Below are 21,234 nucleotides of genomic sequence, written 5' to 3'. Positions count from 1 at the left end.
TATAAATCTTAATTTCTGTTCTCAATGAGTTTATGATCCAGCTGCGGCAAACATGACTAACACAAGGTAATGAACTATCAAATGAATGATAGTCTGCTTTCTACCTGTCAAAGGTAGAAGAAATTACTATGATAAGAGAAAGTATCACAAAGAAGATGGATTTCACCAGGGACTGGAGAATAGGCAGACTGGCAAAAGAAAGAAAACAAACACCATTAACAAATTTGTGGATATATGGGATATGGAAGGTATTGCATTTAAAACACTTGACATTGTTAGTAAACTTTTCCCTAGTCCTGTTTTTCCTTCTATGTGGAAACAACTCACTTCACTAATTTTCTGACCTCTCTCAGGGCTTTTACTCGCTATGCTAAGGGGACTTTGTAAAGGTTGTAGTTTGGCTTCCAGGTGCCACTCTTTTATTTTATCTCTTTCTATTCAGATCTCAGGTGGAGAATACAGGAGTTATTAATTGGGTCCCCTCAGAGACCCTTAAGTATCTGGGCCTCTAGAGAGTCTGACTTGTAATATGTTTTAAGATCTCATCCACCTCCCTATCTACACATGTCTTTCTTCTCTCCCTACCTGCTATTTTGAAGGCTAGGTTTCTGAGATGAATCCAATTTTGTTTTGTTTTTTGTTGTTGTTAATCTTCACCCGAGGATATTTTTCCATTGATTTTTAGGGAGAGTGGGAGAGAGAGGGAAAGACAGAAACATCGATGTGAGAGAAACACATCAACTGGTTGCCTCCTGCACAAGCCCGACCAGGAACCAGGCTAGGGAGGAGCCTGCAACCAAGGTACATGCCTTTGACCGGAATCGAACCCAGGAACCTTCAGTCCCCAGGCTGACACTCTATCCCCTGAGCCAAACTGGCTAGGGCTGAGATGAATCCGTTTTTAAATCCCCACAGCACCTAACACAGTGACTGGGTTATAACATGTGTTCAATAAGCATTTGTTATGAATACACTAAGGGTATATAAACACAACAAACATGTCCTTCAAAACTTTCATTTATGTACCCATCTTTAGCAGTGTCTTAAAAACATGCCACTGTGACTATTCCTTCACTCTTTTATCACATTCTTTTTTGATATTTTAAATAAACCACTGTAACCTTGACTTAACATTTCAGTTAAGAAATAAAGGCTGTGTGTTTTACCTTTTCTCAAGGCTGCAGCCACCCCTCTGTTTTCTTGAAGTGTGTAAATAAAGCCCTGTGTTTTCATTCTTTATCTACCCTTTTTTTAAAAAAATATATTTCTTTATTGATTTCAGAGAGGAAGGGAGGAGAGAGAGATGGAAACATCAATGATGAGAGAGAATCATTGATCGGCTGCCTCCTGCATGTCATGTCCCCCACTGGGGATCAAGCCCGCAACCAAGGCATGTGCCCTTGGCCGGAATCGAACCTGGGACCCCTCAGTCCGCAGGCTGACGCTCTATCCACTGAGCCAAGTCAGCTAGGGCTATCTACCCTATTTTATAGCTTAAAGAAGTTCCGGGGAGAAAGGGCTGCTTGGCACCAGCCATGAAGATCCACAGGTGTCCACAGTAAATCTACAAATTCTTGTTTGAAGAAAGTTCCAAAATGAGGAGAGGAAGCTTGAGAAGTGACATATTCCCAGTCCCTCAGCCCTTCTCCCTTTCCAATGATCCCCCTTCTCAGAGCTGCGCTCCCCATTCCCCTCCCCAATCTCTTTGTTACACTTTCCATCTCCATCTTTACAAAAGCCTCTGCCTGCATTGAGATTATTAAGATGGCTTTTTGAGGACTGGAAAAGTCCCCCATCTTCTCAAGATGCCGGCATTCAAATAAACATCTTTCCTTTTTCACCAGCACCTGTCTCAAGAGTTTGTCTTTCTTTGTGGCAGACAGAGGAACCTGGGTTTGCTTGCATCACCATTCATGAGGAAAGATGAAAAAAAAATCAAGTGATAATTAGGTCACTCCAAAATCTTTTGGAGCACTTTAAGGTGAAGGAGTTTTCTGTCTACAAATATCAATAAAGACAGTCTTGCCATAAATATTCTGGGTGAACCAAATAGCCACAAATCTTATTTTAAAGCAAGAAGAATAAACTGCTAAACACTATATAACAATCCCTTCCATCAAGCAGAATGAATTCCTTCTGTGTCCCCAAAAAAGTACAGATACTGACATAGGTATTTCTCCCTACCCCAACCCCACACACCAAATGATTGAGTGCTCCTTGAAGACAATCAATATATGTATATCAAACTGAGCTGAACTGGACTGAACAAACATGAAGAAACAGCAAAACAAATAACCAGATATCAAAAATATTACCTAGCTCTCACTGGTTTGGCTCAGTGGATAGAGTGTCAACCTTGCAGACTAAAGGGTTCCTGGGTTCAATTATGGTCAAGGGCATGTATCTCGGTTGCAGGTTCAATCCCTGGCCCTGATCAGGGCACGTGCGGGAGACAACCAGTCGATGTGTCTCACATCAATGTTTGTCTATCTCTCTCCTACTGCTTTCCATTTTCTCTAAAAAATCAATGGAAAAATATCCTTGGGTGAGGATTAAAAAAAAAGTGTTACCTAGAACAAGAACTCTCTGCTATTTTTTTTTAATATATATTTTTTATTGATTTCATAGAGGAAAGGAGAAGGGGAGAGAGAGATAGAAACATTAATGATGAAAGAGAATCATTGATCAGCTGCCTCCTGCACCCCCCCTACTGGGGACCGAGCCCCTACCCAGGCATGTGTCCTGACCAGGAATCAAACTGTGACCTCGTGGTTCATAGGTTGACACTCAACCACTGAGCCACACTCGCCAGGCTGGTTTTCCTTTTTTTTAAAAAAAATATATTTTTACTGATTTCAGAGAGGAAGGAAGAGGGAGAGATAGAAACATCCATGATGAGAGAGAATCATGGATCAGCTGCCTCCTGCAAGTCCCCCACTGGGGAAGAAGCCCACAACCCGGACATGTGCCCTTGACTGGAATCGAACCTGGGACCTTTCAGTTCACAGGCTGACACTCTATCCACAGAGCCAAACTGGCTAGGGCAGTATTTTCAATTTTTAATGTATCTTTTATTCTTGGAAGAATGAAAACATTCTCCCAAGTACCTGATTCGACCATTTTCGACTCTGAGTAATAAATTTTTCTGGAAATCAAGAAACTACACAGTTGGCATGATCTCATCACATAAGCTCATTTAAATATGTGGAGCACACACTTTTTGTTGTTGTTGGTAATCCTCACCCAAGGATATTTTTTCCATTGATTTTTAGAGAGCGTGGAAGGGAAGCACACTCATTTAATTTTTATATTAAATGTAAGCAAGTAGTTCTTCAAACAGCAATTCATGAACAGTGTTAACAGTTTGATTCTAGTCAATAAAGCTAGAGGTAATCAAGGGGAGAAATGACTAAGACTTTGAATCTGCAGACCAAGTGCTGGCCCTGCCTCTAATCTTTACAATGATAGTTGTGATCCTGTACAAAATCCAAACTGGACAAAGCAGTGATTAACACTACACAGGAGAAAAAGGAAATCTAATTAGCTCTGTACTTCGAACACTTATCACAGAGTTTGGCACATAGGAAGCACATAGCAGGCATATATTTGCTAGGTGGATGGATGGACAAATGAATAAATAATCTAAAATAAAATATTCCATTTAGGAATCAGACTCCCGAGAGTTTAGTTAAGTTGAATCAGGTTTGTAAATTTAAGGCAAAATGGATAGCCGTATCCTCAATCTATGATGATCCAATCTTATATAATAAAAGCCTAATATGCAAATTGTCCCCTCAACCAGGAGTTCAACCAGGAGTTCGACCAGGGGGCGAGGCTGGCTGGCCAACCACAGGAAGGGAGGCCCTGGCTGGCGGCGGCAGGCACTTAGGAGAAGGGAGGCCCAGGCAGCCAGGGGAAGTGAGGTCCTGGCCGACAGCCAATAGGGACTCTACCCGTGCACGCATTCACGGGGCCTCTAGTGAATAATATCAAGACTGTATATTTACGATGTTATTTGACTCAGTGAGCAAATGCACAAAAAATTCCTTACTTCCATATGGAATCCCTATCAGTAGGGTACTTGGTTAAATTTTTCAGCAGCTCCACCAGTGCAAGATGAATCCCTTCTTTGGTTGAAACATTAGCACAGCATAAGAGTTCATGAAGAGCCTCCCTAATATCTCTGGATGAATCCTTTGAAAAAAAAAGATAGTATTACTATTAGCAGTCACTATGAATTAGGTGTTATGGAGAAGTGTATAAGTTACAATGACAGTACAGGACAAAAAAGTCTCAATTTTCTGGGAGAGGCTGGTAGTTGAGAAGACAGAAGTGACATATGAACTGAGATTTGAAAAATTCATTCATTTGTTCATTCATTTGTTTATACATTCTACATTTACTGGGCACTTAGTAAACAGCCAAACATTTACCAAGCTCCTACTAAGTACCAAAAGCTGGAGATACAGCAGTAATTATAATCAAATCCCTGCTCTCAGAAGCTTCATCCTAATGCAAAGGCAATATACATAGGTCAGATAGTGTTAAGTATTACGAAGAAACTATAAAGCACGTTAAGGGAAAGAGTGCTGGGTTAGGTGGGGCATTTAACACCAGATAATCAAAGGGAACAGCACACATAAAGGCCATGAGGTGGAAATATGCTGAAAAATAGCAAGGAAACCAGTGTAGCTAGTGCAGAGTAAACAGAGAGAGCAGTACAAGATGACATCAGGGAAGCGGCCTCCTTCCTCCCCATTTCCTGCTCAACCTCACTAAAATGATTAAAAAAGGTCACCAACAGCTTGGTTGGTGTGACACAGTGGTTGAGCATTGACCTATGAATCCGGAGGTCACAGTTCGATACCTGGTCAGGGTACATGCCTGGGTTGTGGGCTTGACCCCCCAGTGTGGGGCGTGCAGGAGGCAGCCAATCGATGATTCTCTCTCATCACTGATGTTTCTATTTCTCATTCCCTCTCCCTTTCTCTCTGAAATCAGTATTTATGTAAGAAAAAAGAATTTAAAAGCTGGAAACATACTGATAAATATCACAGGGTGTTATAAAAATACAGAGAAGTGCTATTTAGCCCATGTCGGAGGCGGGGGGTTAGTCAGAGAAGGCTTTCCAGATATGCTGCCTAACGTAGATCCTGGGAATAAGCTCGTCTGCCAGGTGAAAAGTGGCTGTTTGTAGGCAGTGGGGGAAAATTTACAGTGAAGGCAAAATAGTGAAGAGAAGCATGATGATTAAATTTAAGGCAAAATGGATAGCCGTATCCTCAATCTATGATGATCCAATCTTATATAATAAAAGCCCGGAGTGACTACTGCATAAAGTTCAAGGTGAGAAATGATGGGGGAAAAAGCTGAAAGAAAAGGAGGAGCACATTATAGAGACTATCCATGGAGAACAATCTACATAATATAAATTTATCTTCTTAGGAAAAAAAACATGAAAAATTATAAATAAAGATAACTCGGGGAAAATTTTAATAGAAGTACTAAAAAATTGAGAGAATAATAGAGAATAGAGAACTTCAAAATCAAAGCATCCAGTCAGTCTGTTTATGTAGCAGAAATCTGTAACAAGTGCTAATGACTAAATATCAAATTATTATCCCTTTCACAATATCCGAAAAAAAAAAAAAAAAAAGAAAGCCAGAGGCCAAATTAAATTTACTAGTATCTTGAAAAACTTCAGTACTTACAAATAAAATCCAGACACTTTACAAAAATAATCCAAGAACCATGCCTGGGAGGCAAATCTGTGTTTATATCCTGGCATAGCCAAGCACTAGCTATGTGACATCAAACAAATTACCTTTTTTTTTCTGTAAAACTCCAGGGCTCAATAAACTGACCCCTAAGATCCCTTCCTGCTGTAATATCCTATGACTCACTAGAAGAATTAAATCAAAAGCTGAGAATAATTCTTCATTATTTAGTCCCTGCTTTATCTATAGCCGCTTCCTTCCTTTCCTCCATCTCTTCAACTCAATGCTGCAATTACAATGAATTCATTGACTATATCATACCCACTCCTACCTCTGGAGCTTTAGACATTACTCCTTCTGTTTGGTACTCTTGTACTCTTCCACCAGTGCTACTTCTTCCTTAGAAAATGCCTCATTAAGTTCTATTCCTCCTTCAAGTGTCCACTATATTCCTTCTTTCTTCCCTAGCTCCCCAACCTTACCTTAGACAATTCAGATTAGATACTCTCTGTATTCCCAGGGAGTCCTGTCCTTTCCTGATCACAGCAACACTAAGCTTTGTTCGAATTTCCTGTTTAACATCAGTCTCCTCCATCTTGGTGGAGTTGTGTGATGAGAAGGCAGAACTGTGCTACCTGTACTTTATCGTATCACCAAAACCCAGCAGAATGCCTGGTTAAAAATTAACAAGAAGTGGAGCCCCATAAGTACTGATGAAGAAATGAGTAACAAACTGTGACTGCTCACCTCTAATACACCCAGGATAGTGTCTAGCTGATCCTCTCGGAGGGTGATATTGTTGGAGATTTTTCTCATGGTATGTATGGACTGTAGACGTACTTCCTCAATTTCATCATTAAACATGTCAACCAGGAAATCAAGGCACTTCTCAGCAAAAGAGGACGAAGACTGGGCCAGCATGCAGAGAGCCTCCACCGCGGCAATGCGGACCTCTAGACAAAAGGAGACAAATACAACTGCGTATCAAACTAAAAGCCATGGGAAAAATCCAAGGATTCCTTCTCATCCAGTTCTGCCTTTTGCTTTCTACTCCTCTTTCCCTAAAAACACTGGGAGATCTCCATGCTCACAGGTTCAGCTTCCACCTTCACTTCAACCTAAAAGCATGAACGTTGGTGTCACAGGGACTAAGGTTTAGATCTCGACTGTCCAGACTTGTGATCGAGTCACACATCTGTCTCCATTAACTGAACTTCTTGAAAACTAAGTTTTTATTTATCTCAGTATTTCAACTACAGTAAAGTTTTGTGTGTTTTTTTAAAAAAAGGTAGCCAAAATAATATTTTATTAAAACATGTTAGATACCATTATTCTCATTTTAGAGATAAGATTCAACAAAGTGCATTAACTTGCCTCAAAGTCAGAGGAGAGATAAGACCAGTGTCCAGGTCTGTTGTTATATAGACTAGCATTGTATAGTGGTTAAAGGTAAATGCTCTGGAATGATAGGGATCACACAGTGAACTGTGAAGAATAATCCCTCCACAAACTTGGAGGTGAACTTTAGCACCTCAATTTTTTCACCTGTTCAATGGAGATAATACTCATTTCCTTACAGAGTAGTTAGGATGACTGAATGACATGATGTAAGTAAAGCAGATAACACACCTCCTGGCATATGTTAAAAGCTCAACATTAGCTATCGCAAGGTCTTGTAAGCACCTTGAAAATAGAGCCATGTCTTCTACTCTTGGAATGCTCAGAATATGTAACAGTGAGGTTACTGAATCTAGGAAGCCCTTCGTTCATTCACTAACAGTGTTTCCTGAACGTGAAGGACATGCCAGGCTCTGTGCTAAGTGCCGGGATACAGAGATGAGGAAGCTACAGACAATGCTCACTAGACTTTTATAGATGCTCATTTTGTTGCAGTGGTTCCCCCATGGCTCTGCAACACAATGTACAGTTTCAAAAATGAAAAGAAAACCACTCAAATTGTGGTTAAAACTCACAAATATAAGTTGTTTTTGTATAAGAAATGTTTCTAGACACTTTAAAAGCAGAGTTAATACACTGAAGGGAGATGACTCAGACTTTTCTTGGTAGTTATGAATTCCTACTTCTAATGAGAAGAAAAGAATTTGCTCCACTTCACAAAAAATGTAATTTAAATGTGAAATTGCTAATTACAAAGCAAGCCAGAAATGGACCTAAGTATGTTAATTGCTGGCTTTTCTTCCCAGGGCTTTATCTATTATACCACATTGATTCATGTGTAACTCTTGCAACTCTATCAGAGCAATCACACAGAAACTCCTATCAGCATGAGACCAGAGATGATAAAATTCCAAGCAAAAACTTGGAAACATAAAGTAAAAACTTGGTTTCTTACTTTGCATGTACTGCCTGGCTACAGGCAGGTAAATAACAATTTCTACTGAACTTTTTGGAGTGCTGAAAGTATATTACAGTCTCCTTAAGGATCCAGGGCAGAGAAAAGGAATTTGCTATGTTGGGGCATGGGGGGGAACTGTTTCACCCAGTCAGAGTGGCTCAGATGGTTAAGCATCCTCCCATGCACCAAAAGGTTGCTGGTTCGATACCATTGGGAATGTACCAAAGGCAACCGATCAATGTTTCTCTCTCACATCTCTCTCTCTCTCTCTCTCTCTCCCTCCCTCCCTCCTTCCGGGTATGTCCTCTGATGAGGATCTATATATAAAAAAAAAGGTATACTTTGTGAAGACTAAATGAGACATTGTGTGCATATCAATCAATACGATGACTTACACATAGCAGTCACTCAGTAAATGAGCACTGTTATTATGTAGTCACTAGAGGCTCGATGTATGAAATTTATGCACTGGGAGGGGGTGTCCCTCAGCCCAGCTTGCACCCTCTCGTAGTCTGGTACCCCTTGGGGAATGTCCGCCTGCTGGCTTAGGCCCGGTCCCCCCGGGGATTGGGCCTAAGCTGGCACTCAGACATCCCTCTCACAGTCAGGGGCTCTCACAGTCCAGAACCACTCGCTCCCTACAGCCCGCCTGCCGCAGAAGCAGGAGAGGCTCCAGCCACCGCCACTGCACTTGCCAGCCATGAGCCCAGCTTCTGGCTAAGCGGGGGGGGGGGGGGGGGGGTGCGCAACTCAACCAGATGCTGGGCTCGCTGCTCATTAGCACTGGTCCCACCCCCCACCCACTGGTGTGGGGAGGCAGAGGGGCCATGGGAGGTTGAAGTACCTCAGTGGCGCCACATCCCGCCTCTCCGGAGGCACTGGGACTATGCCGCCCCCCTCTCCCACTGCCTCTGTAAAAGGTGTGGTACTGGAACCGGGACCGAGCAGCCCCCTCTCCTGCTGCCTGCGGAAGAGGGGGTGCCTGGGATCACCATGGCTGGCCTGGCAACGCAGGCTCCCTGGCCCTGCCCCCGCCCCACCCCCTGGTCGTTCCGGAAGGTCGTTCCACAGTCCAGTCTAATTAGAACATTAGTTCTTTATTATACAGGATACTTACCATACATTTCATCTTCCAATCCATGAACAAAAGCTCCACAAGCTCCTGATTGGATCAAGTTCACAGCCCCCGTATCTACTTCTTCCTTGGGAGCATCATCTCCCCACTTTCTGCCGCTGGAAAACTCCCCTGAGCTATAAAGTTCCTTGGCACGCTCGTGTGCAGTGCGTTTCCTCTGTAGAGGACAACAACAATTACCACTTGCAGGAGGTTCAAGAAGGAACAATAAGATGCACCCTGAAAACACAGTAGGCAGGAAGTAAGACTGCTCTCTCAGAGTTACACTTGCAAAAAATAAAAATACTCAATAGACCAGAGCAGAGAAATGCAAATTCAACTTAAAGATCAAAGGCTCACAGGTCTATCACTGCTGATAGTAACCTTATTAAAGACAGTGAAAAAGTGTGTTGATCAGACAGGTGTTCATGTTTGCGATGACAACATAGGAAAGAGAGAACCAGAGAGCTAAACAATGGCAGTGTCCCTCCAAGCACCATGTCAGGTAGATAATACACTGGCCCTAGGAAAAAAACTTTTTCAGTCCCAGTAGAAGTCTCCATTTGACAACACTGTGTTCTATTTGAGCAATATTGTGGTCCCAAGCAACCTTCTAGTAAATTCATTTTCTGCACAGAATGCTTAATGGGGAATATACTGGTTACAAAAGTAAATATTCAGTCCACTTGAGGGTTATGACTCTTATAAATACTTTATAATTTGCCTCTTTTGAACATTCTTGGTGTGACTCCACATCCTCATGGCTGATCATCTTAAAGGCACTGATGAAATATAGCACTTGAGCCTACAGGGATGTGGGTCAGACCCAGTAGGAAAGTTTGTACCTTGTGATGTGTCTTAGAAACCTTTGGATCACCCATCCCTCACCATGCACCATGAGCATATCCTTCTTTATACTTCTCCCCCAGAATACAAAAAAACAATCACTTACCTCAAATGAAGGCAATGCCATTAAGGAAAGCCAAATGGCAATATTTCATGTCAACTCTTCAACCATTCCTTAGAATTTATCTTATGTTACCAAATAACTCAAAAGAAGAAAGGAGCTAATATGCAGAAGATAATATTCTGTATGTGGTTTATTAGGATGGAAAAACTAGAAGGATCTAAATGTATTATGATGAGCTTAAAAATGATGATACATTTACTTAAAAGAATATTATGCAATCAATAAAAATGCTAAGTATAAAGTTAGCAATATGAAAAAAAAATCATATGATACTGTGGCAAATGTAAAAAGTAGACTTATAAAACCACAAAACTATCTGCATACAATGTTTAAAACATGCATAAGAAAAAAGAGCTGGGGAGAACTACACCAAAGGGTTGCAGGCTCAAATCCTGGTCAAGGGCATGTTACTGGGCTGTAGGTTCAATCCCCATCCCTGGTTGGGGCACATGTGGAGCACAACTAATTGATGTGTCTCTCTCACATCCATGTCCTCCCTCCTCCCCAGCTTCAACTCTCTTTAAAAATCAATGGAAAAAATATCCTCGGGTAGAGTTAACAAAAAAATAAATAAATAAAGATATTGACAATAAATGAACATATCATATTCTCAGACTCATATTGGGTTCTGGCAAATATATCAAAGAACGGTCACAGTAAAAGCTTAAAGGCATTCCATAAGAGGCATTTTGTTACAGTTCAGAGAAAAAATTGATTCACTCTTCCATGGGAACTGCTACTGAAAAGCAGCCCTCAGATGTCACGATCTTAAAATATAAGACCAGACCTTTGCAATTTCTAAGAAAAGGAAAATTCATACTGGTTCTTCTCTGTAGAACACAACTTGTGCAAAGTATTTCATAATAATAATTTAACATTTAATGAAGTAACTTTTAATTTGGTTCAAGTTACTAAGATTTTAAAGTAAATGTAATCTAATCATCCTACTTTAATTTAACAAATGCATGGGCTGCAAAATTAAACCAATATCAGCTTGGCATATACTGTTACATTGATGTTAATTTCAGAAGCCCAGTTTAAACAACAGAGAATTCAAGTTACCCTTAGATCTGACATCAGTTTCTTGTCAAGTGTCTGCTCCAAGAAATGAGAACTGACTTGCTCCATAGAGCCCTGTAAAAAAAAAGAATCCAAAACAAACTGAACATCTTTTAAGATCTGAACATTATCTCAATAGTCAAAGTTTGCAGTCAATGTGTAAAGATAACATTATTCTTAACATTAAAGATGCCTATGGATTCTGAATCAGCAGGAAAATAACAAAAACATTAGCAGCAGCAGCTAGTTCCTAAATAGAGTTCATTGTGTCATGCACTAAGTGCTTTATACATACATTAATTAATTTAGTCCCCCTCCAAAATAAATACTATTATCAGTCCCATTTTTGTTTGTTTTAAAATTTTTTAATTGATTTTTAGAGAGAGAGGAAGGGAGAGGGAGACAGGGAGAGAAACATTGATGCAAGAATGAAACATTGATCGGCTGCCTCCTGCACACCCCACAATGGGGATCGAGCCAGCAAGCCTTTGGTGCACAAGACAATGCCCAAGCAACTGAGCCACACCAGCTAGAACCAAAACAAAGTTTTAAAATGTGAATTAAAAAGTAAAATCAGCTGAAACCGGTTTGGCTCAGTGGATAGAGCGTCGGCCTGCAGACTGAAAGGTCCCAGGTTCGATTCCGGTCAAGGGCATGTGCCTTCGTTGCGGGCACATTCCCAGAGGGAGATGTGCAGGAGACATCTCTCTCATCGATGTTTCTAACTCTCTATCTCTCTCCCTTCCTCTCTGTAAAAAATCAATAAAATGTATTTAAAAAAAAAAAAGTAAAATCAATAACAACTGGTTTAACCCTGTATTTTATTATGAACAAGCAATCTATACATATAAAAGCCAAGCAACCAGAACAACGGAACGACTGGAACAACCAGAATGACCGGTCACTATGACACACACTGCAGTGGCCAACTGGCCTGATCGGGGCCCCGATCAGCCCCTGCCCCTGCTGGCCTGTCCCCTATCGGTACCCCCACCCCAATCGGGGGTGGGGCTGGTTGGCCAACCTCCCGCCTCCCCTTCCCCCTACTAGCCCGGCCCTGATCGGCCCCCATTGGGGCGGGCCGGCCTGACCCCATCCGTGCACAAATTTGTGTACCAGGCCTCTAGTATAATTCATAAGCAATACTGAAGTCATCCAAATTCCTTATTATTCCATAAAAATGCTTCACACAGTTTTTAGCAATTACCTCATAAATACTGGTCATAAAAATAGGGCTACCACTGTATCTGAGTCTAGTATAGTCATGTCCAAAGTATTTAGCCAACAATTTTACCAAGACTGGCAGTGTTGGAGGCCCTCAAAAAGAAAGTGTCCAAAAAGAATCTCAGATTTTCTTGCTGTGATAGTCACAAAATTTTATAGATACGTGTGTGTGTGTGTGTGTGTGTGTGTGTATGTATATACTATAACAACCCCCACTATCACACATAGAATATGTTACAATTTTTAGTATCTCGTTTGAGCATCATGACAACTCAGTGAGGTAAATATGAGAGATATCAAACCCTCTTAACAGATGAGGAAACCAAAACTAAGGTCAAGTGACATCTCAAAGATAACACAGATATAAAATAAGGCTATTATTAGGTCAACACTCCTTTTATAAAACAGTTCCATCTCTGAAAAATTAACTTTTTTTTTTTAATAAATGTACTCTGAATCCCCAAAGGCAAAACAGAAGAGTACCAGGCTAAAAGTCAGGAGATAAATATCTGACTCCCATTCCACAACTTTCTATTTGGATTAGCTGAATTCATTTCTCAGAGCCTCAATTTTCTCACCTGGAAAATGGGAATAACAATATCTACCTTGCTGGGTTACTGTGAAGAATAAGTGAGATCATGTAAATGGCCTCACAGTATCTAGGTTATAAAAGGTGCTTAGTAAACAGAAGCAACTATTTTTATTATTACTTACTTTAATCCCTAGGCCTTGGCTATCTCATAAGCTAACAAATGTAAATAGAATTGTCTTTAAAATTCTTTCAAGCTCTAAAAGACTATACTTCTCCATTGGAAAGTGAGCTTTTTCTTTCTATTTTAAGAAACACTATAATTTCTAATAGTGGGTTACAACTATCCCTACCTGTAGTTTCTCAAAATGTTTGTATAAGTGTAACAGGCAACATGTTCACAAAGAAAGTGTAACTTGTAGCGCTGACGTGGCTCAGTGGTTAAGCGTCAACCTATGAACCAGAAGGATATGGCTTGATTCCCGATCAGGACACATGCCTGGGTTGTGGGCTCAATCCCCAATGTGGGGAGTGCTGGAGGCAGCCAATCAATGATTCTCTCACATCAGTGATGTTTCTATCGTTCTCTCCCTCTCCCTTTATCTTTGAAATCAATAAAAATATATTTAATAAATAAATAAATAGTGCAACTTACCAATAGCTTTGCAGCTTGAACTCGAACCACCCAGGATCCATCACTGACCATGTGACAAATTTTCCCAAAAGCATCATCAACTAAGCGAATTTCTTCATTAGAAGATGGGATTGGGACAATGCTAAATTAAAAGAAAGAAAAAACATAAAACATAAGTTCAAAGCTTCAGGTTCAATAAACTGGGAATGATAAACAGCACAAATCGAAATGATAATTGAATAATTAAAATCCTGGAATGATGAAATACATTTCATAGTAAACAAATGACTCTGAGAGTATAAGTCAACCCTTTTAGTTGTGCTGCAAATTTTCACTGTCTTGAATAAAAATGTTTAACTCATCAGAGGTACAAAGATTTATGAAGATACCAAAAACTAGCTACCACAGAGTACTTTAAATCTCTGTTTATTCCATATTTGCATTGCTGTGAATATAGTAAATCTCAGAATAAATAAGTATAAAACATACTTGTATATCTGGTCCTAAAAGGAGAGGCAAATTCCAATCAGTCTTTTTTTTTTTTTTTTTTTTACTATATCTGTCTCTCCACCTCCCAGAATCACTGTGAGAATGATTTGATTACTGCAAAAATGTTTTCAACCAGGAAAACACTACATAAGGGATCATTATCCTCAAACTACCTAGTATCTTTATCTGGTATTTGTATTTACTAAAATGGGCCCCAAACAATTTTAAAGATTTAAAAAGGGTAGGGTAGAGGTAGGGAGGAAGCTGCAAAGCACTCAAGAAAGACAGTCCCATCCCTTCATTTAACTTTCATTTACAAAAGAGGAGGTTGGGACCCAGAGAGTTGGAGTATCTTTCCAAAGATACACTGAAAGGATGGCAGAGCTAAAGAATCAGGACCAGATATCCTGATTTCCCCTATTTCACACTGCCTTCAAAAAATCTAACCAACGTTTTTTTTTTTCTTCTGGAGGTGGGCTTTTTACACAGTGGGAGGAGAGAAAAATGGCTTAGCAATGAATGAAAGCTGGCTGACACCCACACTGACCTTTCAGGATAGAGCTGACTGACAACCCAGATAAGCTGGACTGCAGCACTGCGCACTTGTTCATAGTCATCAGACAGCAATTTACAGGCCTGCAAACAAGGATTCCAAAAGTCTATTAGTTTTGTATCCCCCCAAGGTGATGTTTAAACTATTTTCACAATGAAGACAGGGTGGCTGGATAAGGATGCTAATCATAAAACCTATGGGTGGTTTTAGCTATTTGAGCCTTTGCCCACAAAGAATTCTTGGCTTCTGTCAGCTGCTCTGTGTTCTGATTGAGCCCTCCCATCTCAAGTCTCGAAGCAGAACCACAGCCTGATAGCACAAACGCCATCTAAAAGAGCACAATTCCAGTAAAGCCTTCTGGGAGCCCCCACTGCTGCTCTCACAGGCTCAAACACCAGAGATGGTTTTTTGCCTATCTGTGAAATCAAGGCACAAATTTCTGATAGACAATCATTCTGAAATAATTGCACAATTTTAATGCTAAGCCGCCAAAAGAGGCCAGATTTTTCTGTTTTAACTTTGGTCTGAAATGGCATATCTCTGCTCCACCCACAGTCATAGCAACACCCTTGACTTCAACAACATCCAGAACTACTCCATGTCTGAGTTTTAAAATCCTAAATTCCATGCTCTGACCAGAACTTGCTACTCCATCAGCTCTTCCATTTCCATGCCTTAACCCATTACACCTACTCTTCAATCCCACTTAACCTACTAAGAGGGTTAACTTGAAACGCAGGCAGATAGGGTAGGGGTCCAGGGGAAAACAAAGGCAGGAGGAACATAGGCAGGCAGACACAGCAGTTTGAGCAGTCTAATCACAGAAACCAACCAAGCAGAAATAATAAAATGTTTCTGGACTCAAAGCGGGAGGCAGGGGAAAACAAGGGAGGGCCTGCAGCAACAAGGTGTAGAAACGCATAGAAACAGAGAAAGTTCAGCATTAGAACAGAGAAAGAACATATAGAAACAGGGAAAGTTCAGATCCATTGCTGGGCAAGAACAATTGAGGGAATCAAACAGATGACAACATGGATAGATATAGAAGCAAGCTTGCAGCAAATATACACCCCTGGACTACAAAGCTTTACCGGGCAGCCCATCCCCTCCCCATGGGGGGATTCTGAATCTACTTGCAATAAATTTTCCACACTTTTGCTTAAATCTCCTGGTCCACACAGCTCACTCTTCAGCATCGTGAGACACAACCCTGGGAAAAACCCTTGGCTCACCGTTCCGGTCATCACTACCTATCCATTTAACCAGGGTTTCTCAATCTCGCACTATTGACATTTTAGACTGGATAATTCTTTGTGAGGGGTTGTCCTGTGCATTGTAAGATGTTTAGCAGCATCCCTGGGTTCTACTCACTAGATGGTTGTAGCACCACCCCTTCTCCAATCCCCAGGAGTTGCAATAGTCAAAAATACCTCTTGCCCTAGTTGGTTTCGCTCTGTGGATAGAGCAACGGCCTGCAGACTAAAGGGTCACAGGTTCAATTCCAGCCAAGGGCGCATGCCTAGGTTGTGGGCTCAATTCCCCGCCCCCCCCAAGTAGGGGGTGTGCAGGAAGCAGCCAATCAGTGATTCTCTCTCATCATTGACGTTTCTCTCTCTCTCTCCCTCCCTTCCTTTCTGAAATCAATAAAAATAAAAAAATAAAAACCTCTTACCCTAGCTGACCCTTCACCAAAATTTGACACTGTTGACTGTGAGAACCCCCCTCCTGCCTTTTCTGGAATATGTTTCTCCTCTTCTTCCATAAGGCTGCTTCTGAGCTCCATTCTAGGGCTGCTTTCTTCTGTCTACCTCTTAAATGTTGGACTTTGCTCATAGCTCCATCCTTGATCTCTTTCAGTCTTCTTACTCACCGAGTATCCTCATGCCCCCTAGATACTGATGGCTCCACATACCCACCTCCAGCTCTGATCTCTCCTGAACTCCAGACCTTCACAACTATTTATGGCCTGAAATTCTCCTCATGGTTGTAACATCAAACCTTCAAACTCAATATAACCAAAACAATTCATTAGATACCTAATTCAATCTTATATCTCAAATACTCCACCATTACTCCATCCTCACGCCATTGTGGCCCTCCCTCATCATTGCTTGCTTAGTATTAAAAAGAAACAACAGGCCCAAACTGGAGTCACTTGTGCTAAGCCCACCAAGACTTAATACCTACCAGTGATGGCGAACCTATGACATGGGTGTCAGAGGTGACACGTGAACTCATTTTTTTGGTTGATTTTTCTTTGTTAAATGGCATTTAAATATATAAAATAAATATCAAAAATATAAGTCTTTGTTTTACTATGGTTGCAAATATCAAAAAATTTCTATATGTGACACGGCACCAGAGTTAAGTTAGGGTTTTTCAAAATGCTGACACGCCGAGCTCAAAAAGTTCGCCATCACTGACCTAACCTAACTACAGTTTCAGCTTCTCCCAAGAATGGAATTTTAAACCAATTAGTCTGGAGTTTCCTGGTCAGCACTAATGAGGTAATCTGCCTGATAAGACCCCCCTAAAGCAGTGGTTCTCAACCTTCTGGCCCTTTAAATACAGTTCCTATGTTGTGACCCAACCATAAAATTATTTTCGTTGCTACTTCATAACTGTAATGTTGCTACTGTTATGAATCGTAATGTAAATATCTGATATGCAGGATGGTCTTAGGCGACCCCTGTGAAAGGAAGCTGCAAAGCACTCAAGAAAGACAGTCCCATCCCTTCATTTAACTTTCATTTACAAAAGAGGAGGTTGGGACCCAGAGAGTTGGAGTATCTTTCCAAAGATACACAGAAAGGATGGCAGAGCTAAAGAATCAGGACCAGATATCCTGATTTCCAAAGGTGTTGCGACCCACAGGTTGAGAACCGCTGCCCTAAGGGAAAGTAACCTTCCCCTAAGGCAGCGGTTCTCAACCTTCCTAATGCCGCAACCCTTTAATACAGTTCCTCATGTTGTGGTGACCCCCAATTTCATTGTTACAAATTGAACATAATTAAAGCATAGTGATTAATCACAAAAACAATATGTAATTATATATGTGTTTTCTGATGGTCTTAGGCAACCCCTGTGAAAGGGTCGTTCGACCCCCAAAGGGGCCTCGACCCACAGGTTGAGGACGGCTGCCCTAAGGGAAAGTAACCTTGCCCAAAATAATCCACTTTTTAAATTTCCTTGACCCATCTTTCTGCCTACGAAAACCTCCCACTTTGTACAACTCCTCAAAACATCCTTCTATTTACTATATGGGATGTTGCCCAATTCATGAATTACTAGTATTCAATGGCTCCAATTAGATCTTTAAATATACCTGGCTGAATTTGTTTTTTAACACTACTTAACTGATACAGTCTCATGCCACTAAATAGATCAATCATCTAGTTGACCTTTTTTTCCTCTGAGTCCTTACTCGCCAAGTTTCCTTTAATTATTTGGCTTCCCAATATTTTTCTAATAGGGAGAGAAGGGGCCAGTCGGGTCAAAACAACCATTCTGAACTCATTCTACTTCATTTTTTTCAAAGAATAAACTTGGTATGCTCATCAGTCATAGGGGCTTGGCTATAATCATCTTCCTCTGAAAGACAAACCCACTTTGATAGAGTAACAAAATCTGGTCTCTGAGCATGGATTTAGATTGCCTGTCTCTAGATTCCTGCAATTATTCTACAAGAGAAATACCACTTTGTAAGGCCTTTTGGCGAGGCAATCAGCTTCTCCTAGAGATACTATAAATTCACTGTGCCTCTCCTTACCAGTACTACAATAAGCATTTGATAACTTTTCATATGATCCTGGGTCTTGGTCATCCTCCAGTTTGTCAAGTGTGGTTCCCAGAACTGACTTCAGGTTTAGCCCTAGCAACCAGAGATCAGCAAGAATAGCACTGTCCTTACTCTGAATACTACACTCCTCTTTGTATACTCTGATATTTATTAATGTGCTACCTAAATCCTCCTAAAAGTGCTTTTCATATACACTAGAGCTATTCAATTACATATCCCCATTTTCTTCGTAGAATCTATGTTTTGAATACAACCTCACATTCACCCCAATTAACATTACTTCTATTAGCTAGCTGAAGCTCTGTTTTCAAATCCTGACAACCAATATGCCACCCTCCCAGTTTCATACTTCCCCTTCCTTGCAGATAGTCATTTAAAGTACCTGATTATAAATTGTTTGGTGTAATTTCAGTCCTCTTTCATGAAGCTGCAACTATAAAATAAAGATATAGTTTAAGTATTTGGGGGAAAAAAATCCCTTTTTCCAATGTCTCCCCACAATCTCAAATACATTCCTGCATTATATCAGATTAACATGGTTTCCATTAGCCAAAATCAGTGCTATCTATATAAATAAGAAACCTGGTCAAAGACTTTTTAGTAGACATAATCAAACACTTAATAAATCTAACCCATGGACTCTTCCAAAGGGATATTAGAAAAACATGAAACAATTATAAGAAGGCTGAGGAAGACATAATTAGCACCATTTCCTCCTAAAAAGCAATCCCCTCACACTGGTAAATTTCTCCTATATTTCTGAAACATGGAAGGTACAACCTAAGCCTACTGGAAGACAATATGCAGAGGGGGTGGTGCTGCCATGTTTCAGAAATACAAGTGAACGCTACCAGAAAAGCCCAAAGAAAAGCACACCTGTTATATAGAAATGTGTGCCTTTGAGCCCTGCGATGCCACCAACACCTTCCTGAAAAGTATGGATAAGGAGTATCCTGGGGGGATTCCAAATGTATCCAAGGCAGCATTGCCCATGTACAAATGAAAACAGACAAACAAACAAATAAAACTGTCCCAATTTAGTTCCCGTGATCATGTTTACCATAGCTTTTATAGCTGCTGTTCTGACACGCGGGTCTTGGTCACTAAAGTAATCCCCTATAATCTTCTGAACATCTCTGATAGCTAGGCCTTCTGCATCCTTTGTGCCACTTTTCTCCAAAGAGCCGAGATTGCCAAGTAATTGCAGGCACTTATTTCTTACACCATGGGAAGTATCTGTCAGGTGCTATAAAAACAAAAGAGAGGGAAAAAAAGGACATGATTAAGTTATCTTTAAAACAAACCAAACAAACAAAAAACAGAAACAAAAGCATTCTATCAGCTTTAGGAATGACTTGGAACACTATACTCTCACCATAACCTGTATATTATCATGTTACTTGAGTATGGTCCTCCAACAAGAATCATAAGTCCTTAGAAAATAAAAAATAAGACTCCCTTTTGTTCATTACAGTAGTCCAATCATACTGCCTTGTAAAGGTAGGAGTGAGTACTTTAAAAATGTCCTCTAGCCCTGACCAGTTTGGCTCAGTGGCTAGAGCGTCGGCCTGTGGACTGAAGAGTCCCAGGTTCAATTCCGGTCAAGGGCATGTACCTTGGTTGCGGGCACATCCCCAGTGGGGGGTGTGCAGGAGGCAGCTGATGGATGTATCTCTCTCATGGATGTTTCTGGCTCTCTGTCCCTCTCCCTTCCTCTCTGTGAAAAATCAATAAAATATATTTTTTTAAAAATAAAAATGTCCGCTAGCCCACCAGTGTGGCTCAGTGGTTGAGCATTGACCTTTGAACCAGGTCAAAGTTCGATTCCTGGTGGGAGTACATGCCCGGATTGCAGGCTCAGTCCCTAGTAGGGGACAGGCAGGAGGCAGCCAATAATCCTCTCTCATCATTGATATTTCTATCCCTCTTTCCCTCTCCCTTCTGTCTCTGAAATCAATAAAAACATATTTTAAAAAAGATTATCAGTAAGAGGTACATACAGAAGTATTTATAATTGAAATAACATGAATGACAAGGATTTACTTTTTTGTTGTTGTTAATACTTACCCCAGGATATTTTTCCATTAATTTTTTTTTTTTTTTTTTAAGAGAGAGTGAAAGGGAGGGGGAGAGACAGAGAGAGAAACATTGATGTGAGAGAAACACATTAATTGGCTGCCTCCCGCACACGCCCCAACCAGGGCTGGGAATTGAGCCAGCAATCGAGGTACATGTCCTTTACCTAAATCAAAACTGGGACTCTTCAGTCCAAAAGCTGATGCTCTATCCATTGAGCAAACTGCTTAGGGCTTTTTATTTATTTACTGCACATTGAAAGGAAATTAGAAAAAATATTTTAATATCGCTATCACCCTTTCTCTATAATAGAAGTGTCAACCAAATTCATGACTGACAATGACAGATTGAAACACAGGTGTGTGATTGGTGCCAGCGAGAGCTTTATTAGTATACTAGAGGCCCGGTGCACAAAAATTTGTGCACTTGGGTGGGGGGACATTCCCTCAGCCCGGCCTGTGCCCTCTCGCAGTCTGGGACCCCTCGGGGGATGACCACCTGCTGGCTTAGGCCTGCTCCCCGGGGGATTGGGCCTAAGATGGCAATCAGACATCCCTCTGGCAGCCCGGCAGCCCTCGGGGGATGTCCACTTGCCAGCAGGGAGCAGACCTAAGCTGCAGTCAGACATCCTTAGCGCTGCTGAGGAGGCACGAGAGGCTCCCACCACCACCGCTGTACTGGCAGCCTCAGTCTGGCTTGTGGCTGAGCAGAACT

The 21,234-nt window shown here is 41.0% G+C and overlaps 1 protein-coding gene across 2 annotated transcripts in view; it reads right to left on the bottom strand.

The window, feature by feature from the left end:
• Positions 1 to 21,234, bottom strand: part of INTS4 (integrator complex subunit 4) — a 92,367-nt gene that overhangs the window by 40,869 nt on the left and 30,264 nt on the right. For both annotated transcript variants that reach the window (XM_036324863.1, XM_036324864.1), the window contains exons 5-12: positions 19,505 to 19,690; positions 18,827 to 18,877; positions 14,640 to 14,728; positions 13,625 to 13,745; positions 11,220 to 11,291; positions 9,191 to 9,365; positions 6,465 to 6,670; positions 4,052 to 4,194 (exon numbers count right to left, since the gene is read on the bottom strand). In XM_036324863.1, the coding sequence (XP_036180756.1) occupies positions 4,052 to 4,194; positions 6,465 to 6,670; positions 9,191 to 9,365; positions 11,220 to 11,291; positions 13,625 to 13,745; positions 14,640 to 14,728; positions 18,827 to 18,877; positions 19,505 to 19,690 (1,043 nt within the window). The remainder of the gene's footprint in view (positions 1 to 4,051; positions 4,195 to 6,464; positions 6,671 to 9,190; positions 9,366 to 11,219; positions 11,292 to 13,624; positions 13,746 to 14,639; positions 14,729 to 18,826; positions 18,878 to 19,504; positions 19,691 to 21,234) is intronic.

The sequence above is a fragment of the Myotis myotis genome, unplaced genomic scaffold (genome assembly GCF_014108235.1).
Source record: "Myotis myotis isolate mMyoMyo1 unplaced genomic scaffold, mMyoMyo1.p scaffold_m19_p_10, whole genome shotgun sequence".
NCBI classification, from domain to species: domain Eukaryota; kingdom Metazoa; phylum Chordata; class Mammalia; order Chiroptera; family Vespertilionidae; genus Myotis; species Myotis myotis.
This window is presented reverse-complemented; position numbering and strand designations above follow the sequence as displayed.